The 24,030-nt window shown below is 41.1% G+C and overlaps 1 protein-coding gene across 1 annotated transcript in view; it reads left to right on the forward strand.

The window, feature by feature from the left end:
- The window catches only part of lrit1 (leucine rich repeat, Ig-like and transmembrane domains 1), a 46,274-nt gene extending 38,092 nt beyond the window's left edge, over positions 1–8,182 (forward strand). Inside the window, exons 3-4 of the mRNA XM_003223255.4 lie at positions 2,060–2,365; positions 5,814–8,182. Of these exons, the coding sequence (XP_003223303.2) occupies positions 2,060–2,365; positions 5,814–6,814 (1,307 nt within the window). The 3' untranslated portion in view covers positions 6,815–8,182. The remainder of the gene's footprint in view (positions 1–2,059; positions 2,366–5,813) is intronic.
- The last annotated feature ends 15,848 nt before the right edge of the window (positions 8,183–24,030 follow it).

The following is a 24,030-nucleotide window of genomic DNA, read 5'->3' on the forward strand; positions in this document are numbered from 1 at the left end:
ATTCAGCCCCCCTGAACCAAAGTCCCAGCCCCCCCCCCCCCCCCGAATCAAAATCCTGGCTACGGGCCTGACTCCTACTGTGTTTCCCCGAAAATAAGACAGTGTCTTATATTAATTTTTGCTCCCAAAGATGCTCTAGGTCTTATTTTCAGGGGATGTCTTATTTTTCCATGAAAAATTCACATTTATTGTTGAACAAAAAAAGAACATTTATTATATACTGTACAGTAGTTGTCATCATAAACCAGCATAATCAGACAAACTGTGAATCCTATCAAGAATTTCTTGTTACTACCAATATTTCCATGTACAACACTTTATGGTACGTACATTTACCGATCCTGCATGCTCTGGTTGTTCTGTTCGGCAGGCATGTTTCCAAACAAAAACTTTGCTAGGTCTTACTTTCGGGCGAGGCCTTATATTTAGCAATTCAGCAAAACCTCTACTAGGTCTTATTTTCTGGGGATGTCTTATTTTAGGGGAAACAGGGTAGTTACAAACAACAGGTGGAAGTGAGAAGAAATCTACCCCTTGTAAGGGAGATCCACTCCTGGAAGAGTTATTATGGGGAAAAGGTGTCTCAATTGAAGTTTTATCACCAACTCTTGTTTCCATGACGATCCAAATTTTTCAAATTTTTCAAAGTCCAATTATTACAGGGGCAGAAAATGAGGTGAAAACGTCTGAACAGGGACATAGATAGCCAAATAAACACCACAGGAGTGTTAACCCTTCCAAATGCTACCGTGTTTCCCCGAAAATAAGACAGTGTCTTATATTAATTTTTGCTCCTAAAGATGTGCTAGGTCTTATTTTCAGGGGATGTCTTATTTTTCCATGAAGAAGAATTCACATTTATTGTTGAACAAAAAATGAACATTTATTATATATTGTACAGTAGTTGTCATTACAAACCAACATAACCAGACAAACTCTGAACCCTATCATGAATTTCTTGTTACTACCATTATTTCCATGTACAACTGGTATGTACATTTACCAATCCTGCATGCTCTGGTGTTCTGTTTCGCAGACGCTGGGCATGCTTCCAAACAAAAAAGTTGCTAGGTCTTACTTTTGGGGGAGGCCTTATATTTAGCAATTCAGCAAAACTTCTACTAGGTCTTATTTTTCGGGGATGTCTTATTTTCGGGGAAACAGGGTATACAAAACTTAAAAAAAATAGTTGGCGTTACACTTAAAAATGAACCTGTTCCGACTTACATACAAATTCAACTTAAGAACAAACCTTCATAACCTGGGCATTACCTGTAGTTCTAAAACAGTTTTCATAATGCAGCAAGGACAAATGGGGTTGTGTAATACTGATGGGAAAGAATTCTGAAGGTAAAATTCTGAAGCTGCTTTGAATCTCTTCTTTAGAGAGAAAAAGCAGGGTATAAATAAAAAAGAAAGAAAGAAAGAATCCAGCCTTTTTGAAGGACTGTACAATTCCAATGTCAAGGATTCTCCCTGTATGAATAACTTGTTTGGTATGCTTTTTTCTCACATATGAGAAAAAAATGACCTTTAAAATTCTTTACCGCCAGGGCCCATCGTACCTTAGGGACCATCTCTCCTTCTCACATCATCGGAGGTCACAACGACCATCCCAACATGACTTACTTTATGTACCGGGTCCTAGAGAAGTGCACTTGGAAAGGACCAGATACAGAGCTTTTTCTATTTCTGCCCCTGCCTTATGGAATGCCTTGCTGCCCTATATGAGAGCTATGCGTGAGTTAGGGCCTTTTACCCTAGCACTTAAGACCTGGCTTTTTAGTAGAGCTTTTGATCTATGTTAATTTTATCAATATTTGTATGTATGTATTTTATCCTTTACAATTTAGCTTGTAAATCGCCTAGAGCATCTTAGATGGAGGGCGATTAATAAGTAATTAAATGATGATGATGATGATATGAGCAGTGTGACTATGTGATTGTAAAGAAGAGTGAAGCTATGAAACAGATACACAACAAATTATTATTTTTACATTTACTTCTTCAATTTACTGGTGACACAATGATTTACTTTCTTAACCGCTCCTCTTCCCAGGTTTACAGGACAATCCTTGGACATGTGACTGCAGCCTCTATGAAATGGTCCACTTCCTCAATTTTCAGTCCCCCAACATAGCATTTGTTGAAGCAAGACTGAAGTGTTTTGCGCCCAGGAGTCTGGCAGGTATTTTCTTCACCCAAGTCGAACTGAGAAAGTGTCAGAGCCCTGTTGTGCACACATCTGTCGCCAAAGTGAAGACCATCCTAGGAAGCACAGTCCTGTTGCGGTGTGGGACCACAGGCGTGCCTATTCCTGAGCTGAGCTGGAGGAGGGCTGACGGAAACCCGCTCAATGGAACAGGTGGGATTTCCTCCTTCCTTGCTCGCACTTTTATTGAGCTTTAAAAAGAATGACACCATTGCATCTCTTTGTGAAGAACAAAGCAATCATGTTTCTCAAAGGGGATGGCGATGAGTATACTGAAAAGGTATATAGAAAATATTTCCAATGATTTCCATCCTTGACAAGAAAGATGCTTACACTTCCTCTAGATTTGTTGCCTCCGTCTTTCCTTTTTGAAAGGCTTTATTTCTGAGTAAAAACATTGAAAGAGGTTTCCAGTCTGCCAGATTTATATATACAGTAGAGTCTCACTTATCCAAGCCTCGCTTATCCAAGCTTCTGGATTATCCAAGCCATTTTTGTAGTTAATGTTTTCAATATATCGTGATATTTTGGTGCTAAATTCGTAAATACAGTAATTACAACATAACATTACTGTGTATTGAACTACATTTTCTGTCAAATTTGTTGTATAACATGATGTTTTGGTGCTTAATTTGTAAAATCATAACCTAATTTGATGTTTAATAGGCTTTTCCTTAATCCCTCCTTATTCTCCAAGATATTAGCTTATCCAAGCTTCTGCCGGCCCGTTTAGCTTGGATAAGTGAGACTCTACTGTATTCTTGGCCATTATAGTTTAAGTAAAATAAGTTTTCTTAATGCAAAAAAATTATTTGAAATGGTTTCAACCTCAGTAAGAAGTGCCTTGACATATTAAGACATGTCACTGAAAAAAAAGCAACAGCTTTGAAAACCAAGAACTGTAAACACTGTTTATCGGTTTGTGGAGTTTATGTTAGAGTGAAATGATCAGAACTAACTCCACCCCACTTCCTTCTGAGGGTGGGTGGGTTATGGTGGATTTTCTTGTGTGCACAACCCACACTTTGTGCAAAAACATGGTTGGGTCACTCTTTTTGCCTGGCAGTGAAACAACCTTAGTATATTTGTCAGTCTGATGGCAAAGCACAACAATGCTACCTAAGGAACAAAATAGACACAGATCAGCATATAGATCATGCCCCCTCCTAAAAAAAACCTCACCGATGAATTGTGGGAACTACTTTCACTGCCACTAGATTGGTCATCCCCATCCTCACTTTCTGATAGGCTTTCATTCTGTATAAATATGCTGATAGAACTTTCTATTCTACTGGATTTATACAGGAATTTGGTCACTATCTATCTATATAAAAATGTAATGTGCATTTATTATGGAGTAAACAACAAAACCACTGAACCAAACCGCACCAAATTTGGCCACAAAAAACATAGTCATCCTAAATATGTCTTTAAAAAAAACCTGGAAAAATAAAGCCCAAATTAAGGAAGAACTGTTTTTTCTGATAAAGATCAACACTCTGAAAACAGGGGAATTCCAGAAAGGAAACAATAAAAGCCAGCTAACACCTCCCAACAAAGGATTCCCCCAGGCAGGAAGCAGCCAGGCTTTGAAGCTGCAGGACAATTAAATGCTAATCAAGGTAACTAATTGCAGCATTCATACTTGCTGCACTGAGACTATTCATTGCTATTCAACCTGGTCAACCAAGAATTCCACAAGGTAGAACGCGGCCAGGCTTGCAAGCAGCAAGGCTATTCAGTGCTGTTCAACCTGGCCAACCAAGATTTCCACTAGATAGAAAACCCTCAGGTTTTGAAGCCATGAGGCTACTCTGTCCCATTCAACCTGCCCAAGGAAGGATGCCCCTATATAGAAAGCAGTCAGGCTTTGAAGAAGCGAGGTTATTCAGTGCAATTCAAATTGGCCAAAAAACCATTCTCCTAGAACGCAAGTACCCAGCCTTCCAAGCAGCAAGCCTATTCCATTGTATTCCAGCTCACCAAACAAGGATTCACATAAGAAGAAAACGGCCAGGCTTTGAGGCTGCAAGGCTATTCACTGCTATTCCACCTGGTCAACAAATGACTCCCATAAGCCACAGCAATGCATGGCTGGGCACAGCTTATATATATATATATATATATATATATATATATATATATATATATATATATATATAGAGCAGTGAATAGCCTTGCAGCCTCAAAGCCTGGCCGTTTTCTTCTTAAATTTAAAAGCCTGGCTGTTTTCTTCTTTACTATTTAAATGTAAAGACCTGCATAAATGTTAATCTGTATACCTAAACAAAAGTGATACAATTTCCACAGAAAAGTTCTGAAATGTGAAAATATAAATAGCCACACATAAAAAGGTGTAATACCACAGGAAGTAAATTTGTGAAATATATAAGAATGAAATACACAAAGATTTCTAGTCACCATGGGGAATGAAGTGTTCTGATGCAGCAGTTCAACAATTTTTATGTTCTTGAGCAAAGTGATGTTCTTGTTAAACCAGAAGAAGAAACTTTTGCTCTTCAGTGTGTTTTGCACTTCAGCTTCCAGATATTGCAGCCGGCATAACCAATGGTAAAGGAATGTGGAAGCTGTAGTCCAAGGATTCAAAGGCTTGCCCCTCCTTTACAAATTAACTGGAACAACAAAGTCCTATACTATTATGATTGCTGGCATGCTTAATCAAATAATATCTTCAATACGTATGGGCAAAAAAATAATCTCTCCAGCAGACCCCTTTGGACTACATTACTATTGGCCATGTTAGTTAAAGCAGATGGAACTTGTAGTGTAGTCCAACAAAACCTGTAGGGATGTAATTTGCATATATCTCATCGGGCCAGGCTGTGGCACAGCTGGCTAGTAACCAGCTGCAATAAATCACTACTGACCGAGAGGTCATGAGTTCAAAGCCCGAGTCGGGTTAAGCCCCCAACCATTAAATAGCCCGGCTTGCTGCTGACCTATGCAGCCCTGAAAGACAGTTGCATCTGTCAAGTAGGGAAATTTAGGTACGCTTTATGCGGGAGGCTAATTTAACTAATTTACAACACCATAAAACTGCCAGCAAAACACGAGGAAGGGAATGAGGAAGTACAGCCACTAGTGGACGGTGAAGCAACAGCTCCCCCTGTGGCCGGAATCGTGAAGCTGGAAAAATGTTAAATGCCTCTGTGTCTGTCTATACTGTATGTTGTTTGTCTGTTGGCATTGAATGTTTGCCATATATGTGTTCACTGTAATCCGCCCTAAGTCCCCTTCGGGGTGAGAAGGGCGGAATATAAATACTGTAAATAAATAAATAAATAAATAAATACAAGCTCCTCACAAATGTTCATAATGGAGTAGATGAAAAGTGATATTGTATGGCAGGGAGATGGACTGGATTGCCCATGTGGTCTCTTCCAGCTATATGATTCTATGATCAAATATAGCAGAGCACTATTTTTTATGGTTGTGAGTTTAACAAATTCATCTTATATTAGCTCTTATGATATGACAATCTGGCACATTAAGTAAAAACACTAACAGCCATTACTATTTAAATTGAGTTGTTGTGCTAAAGAAATAAAAATAATTCCTTTTCTTGCCTTTTGTCTTCCAGTACACCAAGAAATTTCCAGTGATGGAATGAGCTGGTCTATTTTAGGCTTGCCTGTGGTGTCTTACCTCGATTCTGGAGAATATATATGCAAAGCCAAAAACTTCCTTGGAGCAACAGAAGCTTTCATCTCCCTCATCATCACTGAATCTGAAAGCACGGATGTCCCCAGTGCAAATTCTAAAGGAACCTGGAATGGAAAGGTGGGTGGGATGGAAGCAGCAGCTTACAACGACAATTTAGTTGCAAGATACGTTATCACAACTTCAACTTCTCCAACTTTGGGTGCCAGGTCAATTCGGGCCAACACAGAAGGGAACCCAGTACTTCAAGATGAGGCACCTAATATGATCAACAATCCAAGGAATCTCGTAGCAAGTCCACCCCCTGCCCAACAGGAGCCTGAACGCATAGTCAGGTCAGTCAGAGTGATAGGAGATACAGATCATAGTGTCACATTAGCGTGGAAAGCTCCCCAGGCCAAGAATACAACTATCTTCAGTGTCTTGTATGCTATCTTTGGAGAAAGAGATATGCGTCGAATCAATGTGGAACCTGGTAAGACCAAGTTAACCATTAATGATTTGATGCCAAAAACCAAATATATCGTGTGTGTCTGTGTAAAAGGATTGATTCCAAGGAAGGAGCAGTGCATCATATTTTCCACAGATGAAGTGGCCAGTGCTGGTGGAACTCAAAAACTTATCAACGTGGTAGTCATCAGTGTAGCTTGTGTCATCGCTGTCCCACTGACATTAGTAGTCTGTTGTGGGGCCCTGAAAAGGCGCTGCAAAAAATGTTTCACACGGAAACCCAAAGAAATCCAAGACTCTTATGTCACCTTTGAAAGCCTCTCTCCAGGGGCCAAAGTCAAAGGAACAGAAGGGGAGTATTTAACAAGACACACGCCAGATGAATCTAATAGGTTGCTCTCAGCCAGGTCTAGTGTGGACTCAGAAGCAATACCAAAAGCAGAAGGACAGCCAAATGAATACTTTTGCTGATGCTGGATCAATAATCTGGCCAACCCAACATATAGATTGCATCTAGCCATTCACATTGCATGACATCCGAGCCTTTCATGTCACAACTATTATTTCTCATATGCTGGGAAAAAACAGTGTGCATCTTGACTGAGACTTTTTTCACAATCTTGAATTTAATGGTGAAAAAGCTATATGAGAATTCAGTGTAACTTTCCCCCTCCACCATCAACATGTAAAAAATTCATCTGTGATTGAAAGACACAATTTTCTAACATTTTGTGTAATGTGTGGAATCTCTCAATATGGAAGCATGAGGTTGTGGGGCAGGAAGATAGAGGATCTGTTCCGTTATGGCTTACAGAGAACGAAATGCTAGAGAGGATAGAAGCTGTGTAAGTATATACCAGGTGTATGGACTCAGTCAAGAGGGTGCTGACTTTGGGCTGTTGGGGACTTGGAGGTCACTTATTTTAAGGACTGCCACTAGTCAATTTGTGGACAGCTAACAAATTATAAGACTTTTTGCTACCGGAAGTGAAAAGCTAGATAGTCATGTCCTCCTCCAATGCCATAGGCAACAGCTGACTGGGCTGCCAATTGAATACTGACAATAGAATTACACCCTCCCTCACAATTGACAAGTTTAGTGGAATAGGATAGCATATGTGGCACACACAAATATGTCTCTGAAAAGAGTGAAAGATGGTTAGTTGATCAGGGAAAACCAGCAAGCTCCTATTGCTGCTTCCTGTCCAATTGTTGCCTGTAGTGGCTGCCTCTTCTTGCCTCAAGGTAAGGTCAGTCACTCAAAGAGTATATGTATGTACATCCCTCTGTCCGCTCACTTATCCATCCAGATGAGCAAGGATAAATATTGGTATTTCTGAAGCAGATTATGTTTTATATCTCCTAGGCCAGAACAGAAAAGATTAAAGGATTCTGATAATACTGCATACAAAAGGTGCAAGTTCCGTGGCCTTCCAGATCTTGTTGGACTGCATTTTCCTGCAGCTCTAGCCAAAAAAAGCCAGTGGTGAAAAATGCTGGGAAATGCAGCTCAACAATATCAAGATGAGAATATGATTCCTACTTATGTCATACTCCGGTTCCCTAAACAAGTCTTCACCCCATATCTTGAAAGCAGGGGGAAGAAAACATTATTGGTAGTGAAAGTGTCCCATATTGTCATTCATACACCCTGAACAAATACATCTGTTCAGTGAATACATGTACATATATCTGATATTTTCAAAAGCATATTATAGCAATCATCTTGTCAATTCCCTGTTCTGAAGTTCATTGCATAATGTAAAATGAGGTGTGATAAACTGTTAGAATGATGCAAAGAGAAATGACTTTTGATAATAATAAAGTGAATGAAATTACTGTCAGGATTCACAGTCATTGCCTTTGATCTGGAACAAAGGATAGACTTTGAGACTTGGTGACTTTATTGTTTTGTAGTCTCAGAAAGAGGGGAAAACAAGCAGCTATATCTGGTGCTCCTCCTCCTCAGCTTACTCAGTTGCATTTGTCATTGTGGAAGCCATTTGTCATGTTCTCTCAAACAGCCAATTTTTCAAAGCAAGTTTCTGCTGCAGCATGGCTTATGTTTTATATTTTAAGGTGATTGTTATTGCTGGATAGAACTACAAAAAATAACCATGTATAGTTGGACTTCATACATAAATCAGAGGTAGGTTTGGCCTGTGGATTAGCTGAGGGTCATTCTACAGAGAGTGGAAAGCACCAGTGCCACTTCAGGGAGTCAGCAGCCCCATCACCATCATTTCCTGCCCATACATTCAAAACAGTCAGAAGCCTTAGCAGAAAGGGTAGAGAGGTCAGCTTTTAGATCTCCCAGAAGGGACTAAGGTCTTGCCTTCCGATACTCTACTTTGACAATCTTTTCACATGGGGCAAAAAAAAAGTCCTAGGATGCTTCTGCCCCAGTTCACCCATGGAGCGCCACGTTGTCCATCAGATGATGTAGGGTGATTTCCGATGAGTGAACTGGGGTGGCAGTGTGGAAGGATGCTGCTGTTGCCAACACGGAAGCTTCCCCATGTTCTGTATGGAACAACAGGGCTTCCACGGACGTCAGAAATGTGGTAACAATTCCCCATGGGTGATGGGGAGGCATCAGCCCCAATAACACCCACATTCACAATGGAGGCTGACAAATCACTACACTGGATGAGGTCTAGCAGGGCCGGTCCAACAATGAGGCGAATTAAGCGGTCGCTTCGGGCGCAAAACATACGAGGGCGCAGTCGAGACTGCTTTTTCTGTTGATTTCTTGTAAAACATGATGTTTTGGTGCTTAATTTGTAAAATCTTAATGTAATTTGAAGTTTAATAGGCTTTTCTTTAATCCCTCCTTATTATCCAACATTTTCACTTATCCAACGCTTTTATTTTTCAGTGATTGGTTGGGGGGGGGGAGGGTGCCAAAATTCTGCTTGCCTACACTTGAAAAATACCTAGGGCCGGCTCTGAGGTCTAGAGAAGAGGGGGAGTACTTTATTGATAAGAGTTTAGGTAGAATATTCACTGATCTATGAATAAGTTGCTTCAGGTTTTTTGTATTGAATTTTATTTAATTTTTTAGACTTATACATGATTGTAGAGGGTAGTTGAAATTAGATTGCTCTTCTCTGATGCCCTACTTTTTGCTTCTTGGGATACATTCATCAGTTCTAGAAGGCCCTGCAGCTTTCTTACAATTCCAACTTTTGGTTAGTTGGAGAAAAGTTTGCTCTGTGTTGTCACTCTTGGCAGCCAGTAGCCCCTCAAGATTTCGGGCAGAATTATTTCTTGGCCCTACCTGAAGATCTGAATGACTGAGTTTGGACTATGCTGCATACAAAGCATTCATTCAGCCTCTGAGCTACAACCTCTGATCTCTTCAGCATCTCAAATTGAGCTCCAGTGATGTGGAAGAGACAATAAAAATTAGGCCTAAGACTTGTAAAATAAATAGTCACCAGACCACTAATGAAAATAGTGCACCTACACCTTATTTATTTATTTATTTATTTATTTTATTAACAGCATTTATATTCCGCCCTTCTCACCCCGAAGGGGACTCAGGGTGGATCACATTACACATATAGGCAAACATTCAATGCCTTTTAACATAGAACAAAGACAAACAAACATAGGCTCCGAGTGGGCCTCGAACTCATGACCTCCTGGTCAGAGTGATTCATTGCAGTGATTCATCGCAGCTGCTCTCCAGCCTGCGCCACAGCCCGAGCCCAAGCTTGTTTAAATAATAATGACAGTTATAGACCAAGTACCCCAAATTGGTTGATAACAATTAGGATTTGGTTTTTTAAAAACTAAAAGCAAAGCAATAACATTACTTTCCTATTTATGAAAGGAAAGTATAATGAATATACACCGAAGAACCGGTGTTGTCCGTAGACCCGTCCAAGGTCATGTGGCTGGCATGACTGCATTGAGCGCCGTTACCTTCCCGCCGGAGCAGTACCTATTGATCTACTCACATTGGCATGTTATCGAACTGCTAGGTTGGCAGGAGCTGGAGCTAACAGAGGCCGCTCCCGCCGCTCCCAGGGTTTGAACCTGGGACCTTTCGGTCTGCAAGTTCAGCAGCTCAGTGCTTTAACGCACTTCGCCACCGGGGCTCCTGTAGATAAAAGCTAACCCTATTGAAATGAATGATGTCATAGAATCGCACTTCTCTGGAATTTCTAGGTCATATAGCATACCAAAGAATTCTGCTGAGGGACCTGGAGAATAGCTAGAGAGAGTATCTCCCCTCCCAGATGACGCTAAGTGAAATCACCGGTTTGGGGATCAGTATGAAGAACAGTTACTTAATAACTTACTTTCTATCTGCTTCTGTTAAAATTTAATCAGTGAAATCAGAATATAAGGCAGTGGGATGTGACAGTAATGAAGCTATATTTTTGTAATCAAGAAGGTAACACAAGCTGTAAAAGAAGTGAAGTCATCCCTTATGAAGTTCATGAGTAGTTTTATGTAATTGTCCTTTCTTACTAGGATAAGAAATTCATTATTAAGTAAACAGTTATTTTCTTTCATGCTCTGTGCTGCTGGTTGGAAATGTTAAACTGATAATTTAACTACTCTCTCCTGAAATGGGACATGCAATTTGGGCCTCCACCACAAGTCTCCTGCAAGCCATGCCACTGGGTGGAGTCATGGCAGAGGGCAAGGGATCATCCTGCTATCTCTCTACCATGGATGCCACCTCCTGCATGTCCAAGTCTGTGGCATTGAGGAGGAAGAAGAACAGGCCTAATGTGCCACTGCTGTCTCTACTGTCCCACCAGTCCTGACCCTGCCCTGGCAAAACAGAGAATCAAAGAGCAGGAGAGCCTCATGTGACCGAAGCAGTGTTTATTTCTTTGCTTTGCTCTCCTACTTCTCCTCCTGGTCATGCTTTTTCCTGGGGAAATAAAGAAACACAAGGATGTCACATTTTCCAGTACTGTGCATTCTACAGAAATAAATACACAAAACCTCTAGTGAAAATGCCACAGACTTTATCAGAGAGGAACACCACCACAAAAAAAGCTCACTGTCCCACAAGCGTTCACATCAAGAAGACTTTTTAAAGGGTTGTCTCATTTACTATGTGAGAATGAATCAAGTCAGGATTTGCATCCCGCTTGGGCCACTGCAACCAATTTGATTCAATGGCAGTGTAGGGAAAGAAGGGAAATGGGACTGAGAAGTGGCAACAACTAAAGAAATAAAAGCTATGTCATTCAGGATTCAAGTCATGAATATTTTGATCAGTTGAGATGGGGGGGGGGGCAGGCAGCAATGCAATATGTTTTGCTATCTTGAGCATACTAATAGTGTATATCAAGATGAGAGAATATTTGATCCAGCCACATTGAAAATATTAGTGTGTCATAAAATTGAATGTGATATACTTTTGATTTCTACATCCCGCACATGAATTTTAGGAGAACTGATCTATATGTAATTGGGCATGTCATGGAACCCAGTTACAGGGCTGAATTACCAAGCCCTGGACTGGGAGTCATAACATAAACAATCCTAGAAGCACCTGGCAGAAGAAGATAGAATATGCCTGGGAACTTGGGGTTGAAAATATAAACAATTATAATTGGTCTAGTGTGTGAAAATGGTAGTAATGTGATATTGGGGGTGGGGATTGATGATGATATTTACGTGTGGTGTTACGTAGCATCAGAGGTGATAAAAATGATTGTATGTAAACATTAGGTCATTCTTGACTTTTCCAAAGTCATGTGTTCTTCAATAAAGATTGGATTTGAGAGCAGCTATCTCTGATCTGCGTTCAGACTGATCCTTTGAAGTGAGCAGGACAATTAAGTCAAGAAATCCCGTTCTCACCCTCCTGCGAATTCGCAGTGAAGTGATAATGAGTAGAGAAGGAGATCAAAGCCCTGACGGAGCAGAGAGGCCTTTGCTAGGGGCTCGGCCGTTGGCGGAAGAAACGTTGCAAGCCATAGCTTCCTCTACGGGGTACCCCAAGCCGGACGGCGTGACCCAGAGGATTCCCAGAGGAGGAAGAGGCGTTCCGGCGGCGGCAGAAACCAGTTGGGGATCTGGAGGAAGCATGCCGGAGACCGTGGCCCTGCGGTTATCCATCCTGGAAACGAATTTATCCAGGCTGTCGGAAACCGTGGGGAGGTTGGTGCCACTGTTGGAAGAAAATCTCCAGAAGGAACCCACCCGATATGGCACCGAGACAGAGCCACGTAAGGAAGGAGTTTGGAGCCAAAGAGGCCAGCGAGCCTCAACGCAGAGCCCCATGGCGGCGAGGAGCGAGGCGTACGGCAAGGAAAGGCGAGATGCGGGGGCTACAGCGAGGCCCGAATTCGGGTGGGTGGAAGGACCGACAGCAGCGGCAGAATTTCGGGAGCCGCGCAGGACGACCGCCGGAGTGGGGCGCGGCGTGTTAAAAGGAGCCGTCCAAGGAAACCCGATGCAACCCTTCCCCATGCCCCCCAGACAGCAGCAGCGGGCCGTAGAATGGATGCAAAGGAGGGAAGATCTCAAACTGGAATACGGAGGGGAATCATCTGAACTGAACTTTTTCCTCATTAGCGTCAGAGGATATATAGAAGACAATGCACACACATTCCCCTCCGAAGCAAGCATGGTTCGGGCCATCGGCAACACGCTAAAGAGAGGAGCGGCCAGCTGGTATGTACAACTACATGCCAGAAGCGACCCGTGCCTGAGGTCAGTGCCCCGCTTCCTCGCCGCACTGGAAAACCGGTTCCGAGACCGGCTAGAGCAATTGAGGGCTCGAGACCAGCTTAAAGGAATAAAGCAGAGGGACAAAACGGTGCCCGAGTACGCAGAGGAATTCCTCCATCTCGCAGAAAAGGTACCAGAGTGGTCTGAAGTGACCAAAGTGGAAATATTCAAGGAGGGACTACGCCCCGAGGTTTTTAGTTGGGCGGCACATAGAGACAACCCAGAAACACTACGGGGCTGGATACAACTAGCGGGGCGCGTTGAATCCACCCTAGCCCAAGTGAAGCGTTTCAGGGGCGGCGGCGGCCAGCAAAGACCGACGCCGAGAGGTCGAGGAGAAACGAGGAAGCAGGAAAGGCCCGGAGCAAGGCCGGGGATCCCCTTCAAAGGAGATGACAACAAACCCAAACCGGGATGCTTTGTATGTGGGAAGACGGGCCATCGAGCAGCGGAATGTTGGGCCCGGAAGGGGGAGCCGCCAAAACCCTCAAAGCCCAAGCCAGCAGTCGGGAGGCGAGCGGAGGAGGAGATGCGAGCCCCAGAATCTCCGGAAAGGCTGGTGAGTCGAGACAAACGCATGCTAGTAGTGCCGATCTGCCTATCGGGGCTAGAGAATCGGGCCACCTGCAGGGCATTCGTGGATTGCGGTTGTTCTAGGAACATTATAACTCCGGAACTAGCAGAAGCACTGAAATGCCAGCAGACATTTCTTGACTCCCCAATTGCATTTTCGCAGCTAGATGGATCAGTTGCTGCTGGGGAAGTATCTACAAAGGAAATGCAAGGGGTCCCATGTAAAATAGGCAAATGGGAAGGAAGAATATCCTTTGTGATAGCCCCTATTGCCACATACCACGTAATACTAGGGATACCGTGGCTTGAACAGGCAAACCCTGAAGTAGATTGGAGAGGGAAGAGCCTGGCATTTAAAGAACAACAGACGCGATGGGAGATAAGCAGATTAGCAGGAGAGGAGGACGAGGGAGATGAAGCAGGCGAAATAGACCCACAGCTATTGCCGCCGGAATACAGAGACTTTGTGGATGTTTTCAATCAGAAAGAGGCGAGTAAATTACCCCCCAAGAGGAATGTAGAAGTAGAAATTGAAATAACCCCAGGAGCAACCTTACCGAAACCAAAAGTATATCCCATGTCTGTTCAGGAGAAGGAGGAATTGAGGAAATATATTGATAAGAACCTGGCCCGAGGCTTTATTAAGCCATCCAATTCTCCTCTAGGAGCCCCAGTGTTATTTAGAAGAAAGAAAGACAACTCCCTAAGACTGTGTATCGACTATAGAAATTTAAATGCAATTACTAAGGACAATAAATACCCTATGCCATTAGTAAAGGATTTAATTACCGTATTGAAGAAGGGGAGTATATTTACTAAACTGGATTTAATTGAAGCGTATCATAAATTAAGGATTAAACCTGAGGATACTTGGAAAACTGCATTTTCCTGCGCATTCGGCCATTTTGAATATAAAATTTTGCCATTTGGATTAAAAAACGGCGGCAGTTGCTTTATGCAGCTTATAAATGAAATACTGCACCCATTATTATATCGAGGGGTATTCATATTTCTTGATGATATCTTGATCGTAACTGAAGATAAAGAAAAGCACGTGGAATTGGTGCGAGAAGTTTTACAGAGACTAAGGGAAGCAAAGCTGTATGCAAAATTATCCAAGTGTGAATTTAATAAAACTCAAATTGACTTTCTGGGATATCGGATATCTCCAGAAGGATTAGCTATGGACCCGTCTAAAGTATCAGACCTAAAAGAATGGGGAGTACCTCAAACAAGGAGGCAATTGCAATCATTTCTGGGGTTTGCAAATTTTTATAGATCCTTTATAAAAGGCTTCGCACAAATAACCGCACCCCTTACTGAACTTTTAAAAACAAAAGGAAAAGGGGAGACAGCAAAAGTGAAAGCTCCTGGCGCCAAACTGAGTTGGACGCCGGAATGCCAAAAGGCATTTGAAACCCTAAAAGGATGCTTCACAGAAGAACCCATCCTAAAACACCCCGATATCAAAAGCCCTTTCATAATCCATTGCGATGCTTCAGATTGTGCATACGGGGCAGTACTATTGCAAAAGGATCAAAATGGGAACTTAAAACCTTGTGGATATTTGTCCCGGAAGTTCAGTGAAACTGAAAAATGCTGGCCCATATGGGAAAAAGAGGCATTAGCAATATTAAAAGCCTTAGAATGCTGGCGACACTTCCTCGAAGGGAGCGGAATCCCATTTGAAATTTGGTCCGACCATAAGAATCTCCAGTATTTAAAATCTCCTCGAAAATTGTCCCCCAAACAAATTAGATGGGCGCAATACTTCAGCAGGTTCGATTTCCAATTAAAGTTTTTCCAAGGGAAGCAAAATGTCTTGGCAGATGCTCTTTCACGCATGCCTCAACACGAAGGCCTGGCCGCAGCAAAAGAGGGAACAATATTCTCTGATAAACAATGGGGTTTAGCGGTCAGGACAAGAGCGCAAACACAAAAAGAGAACACTGCTATTATTGAACTCGATGGGGAAAGTAATTGGGGAAAAGAACTGAAACAGTCTTATGAGGGAGATCAGTGGATCACATCCAATTCGGAAAAGGGGGAGCAGAAGAGGGGATTTTGGTTCGTGAACAAAAAACTGTATATCCCAGCAATATTAAGGATTAAGATTTTGGAGCGTTTTCACAATAACCAGAGCGCTGGTCATACAGGAATCACAAAAACAACAAAGGCAATAGCAAAACAATGTTGGTGGCCAGGAATGAGGAAGGACATAAAGAATCATGTTGTTCAATGTGATGATTGTGCCAGAAATAAATCAAGAGGAGGGAAGCCAATGGGATTATTACAAACAGTAGTGGAACCTACCAGACCTTGGGAATGTGTAGCTATGGACTTTGTAGGGGAACTGCCGGTCAGCAAAGGACATCGTTATATTTGGACAGTATTAGATTTATTTTCTAAACAGGCCCACTTTATACCACTGACGAAATTACCATCGGCAGAGAAACTAGCTGAATTATACATAGATCATATTTACAAACTTCATGGATGTCCCAGTAGGGTGGTCAGTGACAGAGGAGTTCAATTCACAGCAAAATTTTGGGAAAAATTTTTGGAAATGCTGGGAGCAGAAAGGAGTCTAAGTTCTGCTTTTCACCCCATGACAAACGGAGCAGTGGAACGTACTCAGCAGACACTTGGGCAGTTCCTTCGAATGTATTCTAATATAAGACAAAATGACTGGTCTAAGTGGTTGGCTTTTGCAGAACTAGCTTTTAATTCGACTATACATTCAGCAACAAATAAAACTCCCTTTGAAATAGTTTACGGGTATGAAATACAACCTCTGCCCCAGTTGCCAAAATGGACAGAGAATGAGGAAACAGGGGCAGGGAAATGGAAAAATCAAATGCTAGAATGCTGGGGTCAAGTGACTGCATCCTTAAAGGAAGCACACAAAAAGTATAAAACATTCGCAGACAGAAAAAGGGTGGAAGGCGATAAATTGGAGAAAGGAGATCTAGTATGGTTAAGTACCCAAAACATCAAATTGGGGCTACCTTCAAAAAAATTGGGCCCTAAATATATTGGACCATTCAGAATACAGAGTGTTATCAACGAGGTGACTTTCCAGTTGGCGTTGCCAAAAAGTTTGGGGAAAATACACCCCGTATTCCATCGAAGCTTACTGAAAAAGTATAGGGGTACTTTGGACAAAATGGACACATAGAATTATTGTTTGGTTTGTTTCAGATTTGTGATGAAAGAAGAACTGAAGAGGAGGACGAAGAAAAGGAGGGCACCATGTCATGGAACCCAGTTACAGGGCTGAATTACCAAGCCCTGGACTGGGAGTCATAACATAAACAATCCTAGAAGCACCTGGCAGAAGAAGATAGAATATGCCTGGGAACTTGGGGTTGAAAATATAAACAATTATAATTGGTCTAGTGTGTGAAAATGGTAGTAATGTGATATTGGGGGTGGGGATTGATGATGATATTTACGTGTGGTGTTACGTAGCATCAGAGGTGATAAAAATGATTGTATGTAAACATTAGGTCATTCTTGACTTTTCCAAAGTCATGTGTTCTTCAATAAAGATTGGATTTGAGAGCAGCTATCTCTGATCTGCGTTCAGACTGATCCTTTGAAGTGAGCAGGACATGGGCACATACACATAAGAGGGAAGATTTAATATATGCCCAATTTCATGTGTAATGCTCTAGTTCTCCTACTTCCAGAAGCTGCTTCAGCAACACCATCAAGATTTCTTACTATCTACCATGCACTGTTATAATAATTCAATACCATTTTTATTCAATAGAATCTTGTGATCTGCAGTTTGATGAGAGAGTTACACACCTATCCCAGTGTCCTCTAATGGACTAAAGCTCCAAAATTCTCTAACAGAAAATTCTAATTTCCCCTTCAAACTATGGATCTTAGAATTCAGTTTGATGGCACCATGGAATTCAAGTGGAATCAAATTGCTACCGTGTTTCCCCGAAAATGAGACAATGTTTTATATTAATTTTTGCTCCCAAAGATGTCCTAGGCCTTATTTTCAGGGGATGTTTTATTTTTCCATGAAGAAGAATTCATATTTATTGTTGAACAAAAAATGAACATTTATTATATACTGTACAGTAGTTGTCATCACAAACCAGCATAACCAGACAAACTATGAATCCTATCAAGAATTTCTTGTTACTACTATTATTTCCATGTACAACAATCTATGGTATGTATGTTTACCAATCCTGCATGCTCTGGTTTTCTGTTTGGCGGGCATGCTTCCAAACAAAAACTTTGCTAGGTTTTACTTTCAGGGGAGGCCTTATATTTAGCAATTCAGCAAAACCTCTATTTTCAGGGGATGTCTAATTTTCAGGGAAATGGTATAGTTGCACAGTACAGACATATTATTTATCTGCTTACCCTGTTGACTGATAAAGTGTTGCCAAGTGGTTACTATAAGTTTCTAAGTTGGGGAACATTTGGCTTTCCAGATGTTTTGGACTCCATCCTCCAAAAGCATTACGAAAGGAGCTAAAACGGCTCTGGTCCAATTTACCTATCCGAACGTATCTCCTCCTATGAGCCCATAAGAACTTTAAGATCATCTGGGGAGGCCCTGCTCTTGATCCCACCTGCTTTACAGGCACGGCTGGTGCGGACGAGAGACAGGGCCTTCTCAGTGGTGGCTCCTCAGCTGTGGAACTCCCTCCCCAGTGACATCTGGCAGGCTCCTTCCCTTCTAGGGTTCAGAAAAAAACTAAAGACATGGCTATGTGCTCAAGCGTTCAATGAATGAACTTTCGAGCTTGACACGGTCGGTTTTTAAGATTCTGGATTAACAAGGTCTAGTGAATGAAAGGACATTACCTCAGTGCATGGTAATGTTTTATTATTGTATATTGGTTTTTATGATGTTTTAAATGTTTTTAGTTTTTAATGCTTTTTGTATTGTATTGTTGATGTGATGGCACTGTGTTGCCAATTTGTAAGTCACCCTGAGTCCCCCAGGGGAGAAGGACGGGGTAGAAATACCGGAAATAAATAAATAAAATAAAAAATATTTGGAGGGTCCAAGATTTCCCAACTTGATCTACATTATTATCTGTATGAAATATAACAGAAAATTATACTGATATGCTTTCCTCCCATGATTCTCCTGTCCCTAGCTATTAATAGGTAAAACCTATTTATAACTCCCAGTCCCGCAATGTTCCCACCATCTACTTTGATGCAGTGTTAACTTTCTGATTATACACCTGCAGTTAAGTGACATGGGGGGGGGTTCTCTCCCCCTCTCCCCATTCCCTCTCATTATGCCTAAGTTGGTTGTTTTCTGGATTCTGGGGGAGAATTCAGAGCAAACTCTGACTTTGGTTAACATGGTTTGAAGATGCATTAAGCAGCTTTGGCCTGTGTTAACTGGGATCAGCTTCATGCATTGTTTAGCTGTCATAGAGGTGATTCATGGGTGCCTTCTCACTAAGTGGTCTGTGTAGATGTGCTCATGTTTTAATAATAATGCTGGTAGCTACTCAATACAACCACATCTTAACACCATACTGTGACTATATTAATAGAACTTTGTAGTGACTCTATCTTAGTGAGCTGGTATAACTGGAGGAAATGATTATGCTCCAAAACACCATGTAATTAAGTAGCCTATTTTAAGAGCAATTGAGTACCCAACTTAATGGGCTTTGTTATAATTAGCTGATGACACATAGCCCAAATGTGCATTGGAGGTGTCATGCGGTCACTCTTTATACTGTAGATTAGGATGTGCTCAAGAACAAGAATGTATCTGCCATGTTGTTATATCAATGTCAGCTTCTTCAACTATTAGTTCAAAGGCTCAGCCTACTTAAAGGGCTAAAGCATAAGGACCAGTCATTATAGTGAATGCAAAATAACTCTTTAATTATTATTTTTTAAAATTTAGATAAATCTAATCTTTTACTGGGAATCTATAAATACTTTTCTATCCTGGTCTTCTAAGGTGACAGGTTAAGCAGGTTCAAGCTAATCTCTGTTTTCAACCTAGCTTTGGAGGGATGTGGCTAATCATTTTTCCATCAACATCAAATCTGTGAGAAACAGTAGTATTAGAATTTTGAAATAAAAGGCTTCAAAAGTATTTATATTTTTTCATTCTAAAATGTACTATTTATGTGTACTTATTTTTATGATATTCACTGAGACACTAAGACAAACCAATCTCTGTTATCAAGCTAGATTTAGAGTGATGTGATTCCTCCTACCCCATCATCACACAATTGATTACATTATCTGCAGCTGCTATGAACAGATTTTTTGACCTTTGTTGCTGTCTTTTCAAGGTTTGCTTTTGTTCGCTATCTCTCTCACATAATAAAAAAGGGTGATTGAAAAACATTTTGCTGGAAAATGGAATATCAACTACTGACACTAGATGTCACCAAAAGAGTACAGATTTCTTTCCAAACTGTGTCGACCCTTCCTTGACCATTTAAAAAATAATGGAGCAATACATTTGATAATCTCTATCAAATATGTCAAAAAATGACATGATAACAATTAAGCTTGGATTTTCATAGCACGGTAAGTGGTTGAAGGCTCCAGCTGTGCTGTAATAAAGTCAGCATTTACTATGTTGATCCTGTAATAGGCTGAATGGATGCATTGTTGCTTGCCAAATTATTAATGCCCACTATCTTAGAGGTATTTAGAAAAAAAGAGAGGCAAGGCCATCAAATTTCCTTTGAAGAGCATTGCTGTACCTGTTGATAGGCAGTCAAATCAGATTGACTAGAGGCACTGCTTATGCAAAATTCAAAGCTGCTATGATTCAGCTTTAACTGCCATAGCAACATTCTATGGAATTCTTGGATTTGTTATATAGGTAAAAGGCATTTCGAATTCCCAGACAACTCTAGTCTCTCATCAGGCTACAAATCCCAGAATTTCATAGGATGAAATGATGATAGTTAAAATCAAAGCATGGTGAAAGTATCCCAAGTGAGGCATCCATGTTATGGTTGAGATTTCAGTGATGGAAATGATGGGGCCTCTATGCACACATTGTCAAGCCGCCTCTATGCACACATTGTCAAGCCAGTGTTGACAATGTTGACAAGACCTGACAAGACTGTCAAGCCAGCCTTGATGATCTTATGGGGAGTGATGCCATGTATGAAATGTGTCTTGTACCATCTTCCATCACGAGCAACACAGCAGACACGATTTTATCCTTATTGTATATACCATATTGTTTATAACACTGAAAGATTACAGCAGGTATTACTACAAAGCTTTTTGTATTCACAGATTTTTTAGGCATGAATTGGTATGGGCACAGATCTAATTTGGGGCTTATCGTTTCCCCCCCTGACCGTTTATCCCTGGAATGCAATTGCCCGTGAGATGGTGAAGCATGGTGGGTATCACATAAGAGCTATGAGACAGAAAAGAGAAAGAGAGTGAGAAAAACAGAAAAGATACATTTTCTGGAACATTTATTCAGTTTTGTAATGGTCCTGGAATAAATATAAGCTAGTACAAGAATATTTTAGCTCACATATCAGATGTGAAATGTGAATGTTTTCAACCTTCTAGAAACCACTTGAAATATCGAGATCCCCCCTTTCACCACTTTACATTTCATATGATTTGTATTTTGATGCTCAAATCACAAAATGGGAGGAGGGGGTCTAGTGTGATAAGGTGATAGGCTTTTTAAAAACATACTGGGAGTAAGTGGTGAGACAGACTCATGTTCCACTATGTGTCTAATTGTTAACACAGGTTCAATAAGGGATTCTGGAGGCAGATGCTGTTCACAGAGATACAATGGGACTGGGTAGGATCTGTGTTCCTCCTGCAGAATTAGGTAAAAAGGTAAAGGTTTCCCCTGACGTTAAGTCCAGTCATGTCTGACTCTGGGGGGTTGGTGCTCATCTCCATTTCTAAGCCGAAGAGCCGGCATTGTCCATAGACACCTCCAAGGTCATGTGGCCAGCATGACTGCATGGAGCGCCGTTACCTTCCCACCGGAGCGGTACCTATTGATCTACTCACATTGGCATGTTTTCGAACTGCTAGATTGGCAGAAGCTGGAGCTAACAGCGGGCACTCACTCCTCTCCCTGGGTTTGAACCTGGGACCTTTCAGTCTGCAAGTTCAGCAGCTCAGAGCTTTAACACACTGAGCCACCGGAGGCTCCAGCAGAATTAGGTAGGATCTCATTTTACCCAGCTAAAGCTTTATTCAGTTATTTTCTCCAAACACACTGCTGCAATCTGGCACTGAAAATCTGGATATTTTTTTTTGCCTTCCTTTATCATACTCCCAGTGCTGGTGCTACCAAGATGTCTAGCTGGACAGAGAATGAGGATGAAGAAGAGGGGCGGGGCAGGCATAAACAGACTTTGCAAAAAAAGAGCTTCCTTGTCAGAGGAACAGAGGACTGGGCCACAAGCATCCTAAAACGCTGCGCCCAGAACATGGGAGGCTTCTCATGTTCCATTGGAAACCACAGGACCAGCACGGGGGGAAGTCATGAGGCAACATCTCCCCATGTGTGATGAGATGTCACAGTTGGTGCTGGGATTACCCTGCTGCCCCTGCTGCTTATCCAAGCTTCTGCTGGCCCGTTTAGCTTGGATAAGTGAGACTCTACTGTAGTTCTGTTCAATTTTGTGCAAATCTTCTACACTAAATATAACATGTGCTATAGATAGATTATTATTTGTATCCACACTGACAACTAAATCGTGATCAGAATTAGAATTATTGTTGCTTATTCTCGTTCTGCCATCACTTTAGTATTGTTGTCTCTTACATGGACACAGTTCTATAGTATATTCTTTACTCCACAGTGTGAAGAGACTGAGGACGAGGGAGAGAATAGTTTGCCAAAGGAATTTGTACAGGTTGAATATGTCTTATTCCAAATGCTTGGGACCAGAAGTATTTTACATTTTTGATATTTTTGGATTTTAGAATCCCTATACAAACATAATGAGATGAGACCCAAGTCCAAACACAATATACATTTATTTTCCATGTACACATAGCCTAAAGGTTATTTTATACAATCGTTTAATTTTCAACAAGAAATAAGGTTGGTGTACATCGAAGCACCAGGAAGCAAAGGTGCCATTGTTTCAGCCATCCATATGGACAATTTTTGGATTGGAAGTATGTCAGATCTTGAAATTCCAAAAAAGGGATCTTCAGCCTGTAGTGAGTTAGTGAAAGATCTGATTTGAAGCAATGATTTTCTGATCTGAAGAAGCGCTATTCTGATTTTCTTCAGTATGTTTTATTTCATTGGTTGATTCAAAGCTAACTATTGCTTAGGGACAGACTCATAGATATCTTAATATAACCATTATTTCATGGTGTAGTACCATGAAATTTGGTAAAACATGCCCCATAGCTTATTGAAATCAGGTCCTGCCTTCAGAAGCACATACCTTTGCATCAAGGACAATTACTCTTAATAGGATTTGCTACTTGGAGACTGTTGGTATGTCTCTTGCAAGACGTGCACAGTGTTTACTCACAGAAGAATATGGACCTCGTGCATCACACGTTTCCTTTCTTTCTTCTTCTCTTCCTTTATGGAACAAAAGTGACAATTTCATCTTGTGTCACAGGATGCTCCTGTTCCAATGATAACTTTGGAAGGTAAGAATATTGCAAACATGATAGAAAAATGTGTGGGGAAGGTGCTGCGTTAGCTGGCAAGTTGATTATGCTGAGTAGTATTATAAATGATGGCAACAAACACTATTCAGCAAAATGTAACCATGCAATAAATGGGAGATATATTAATTCCTCAAGTGAGTCATATGCAGATTTATGTGGAAAAAAGGTGTGTTAAATAGAGTGGGACAAACTTTTGAATCAATATGTATAGGACTGAGCAGCATATTTCATTATTTTCAGTTGAAATTAGCAGCAACTAACCGATTAATAGCTGGATTGTTAGTAGCTGGATTTTGAACAAATATTCTGATTGATTTCAAATGGATTTTTAATATTAAAGTATTATGACTTTCCTATAGTAGAGCATGCATTAGGATGTTATTTTAATAACCAATTTAATGTGCTTTTGCACATGTTATCAGTTTTATGACTAGTAAGATGAAAATGAATACATTTACTGTTACAGTGCCTATAAAACTGTAAAAAAAAAAAACACTCTCACCCAAATCCACAGTGCACCTGTGTTTTTCTGTTGTAGCAAAAAGAATGGAGGGTTTTTTGGCACAATGAAGACTAGCACATTTTATTTAGCATAAGATTTTGCAGACTGCAGACCATGAAAACTAAATGCCAAATCACACCTCTTTTTCTGTGAAATGCAAAGGCCCTTTGCAAAAAACAAAGTCTGCCTTGCAGTCAATTCACTGAATTAAAACTGAATAGACAATCCATAAAAACAATGTGTTAAC

Source organism: Anolis carolinensis, chromosome 3 (genome assembly GCF_035594765.1).
Source record: "Anolis carolinensis isolate JA03-04 chromosome 3, rAnoCar3.1.pri, whole genome shotgun sequence".
NCBI lineage: Eukaryota > Metazoa > Chordata > Lepidosauria > Squamata > Dactyloidae > Anolis > Anolis carolinensis.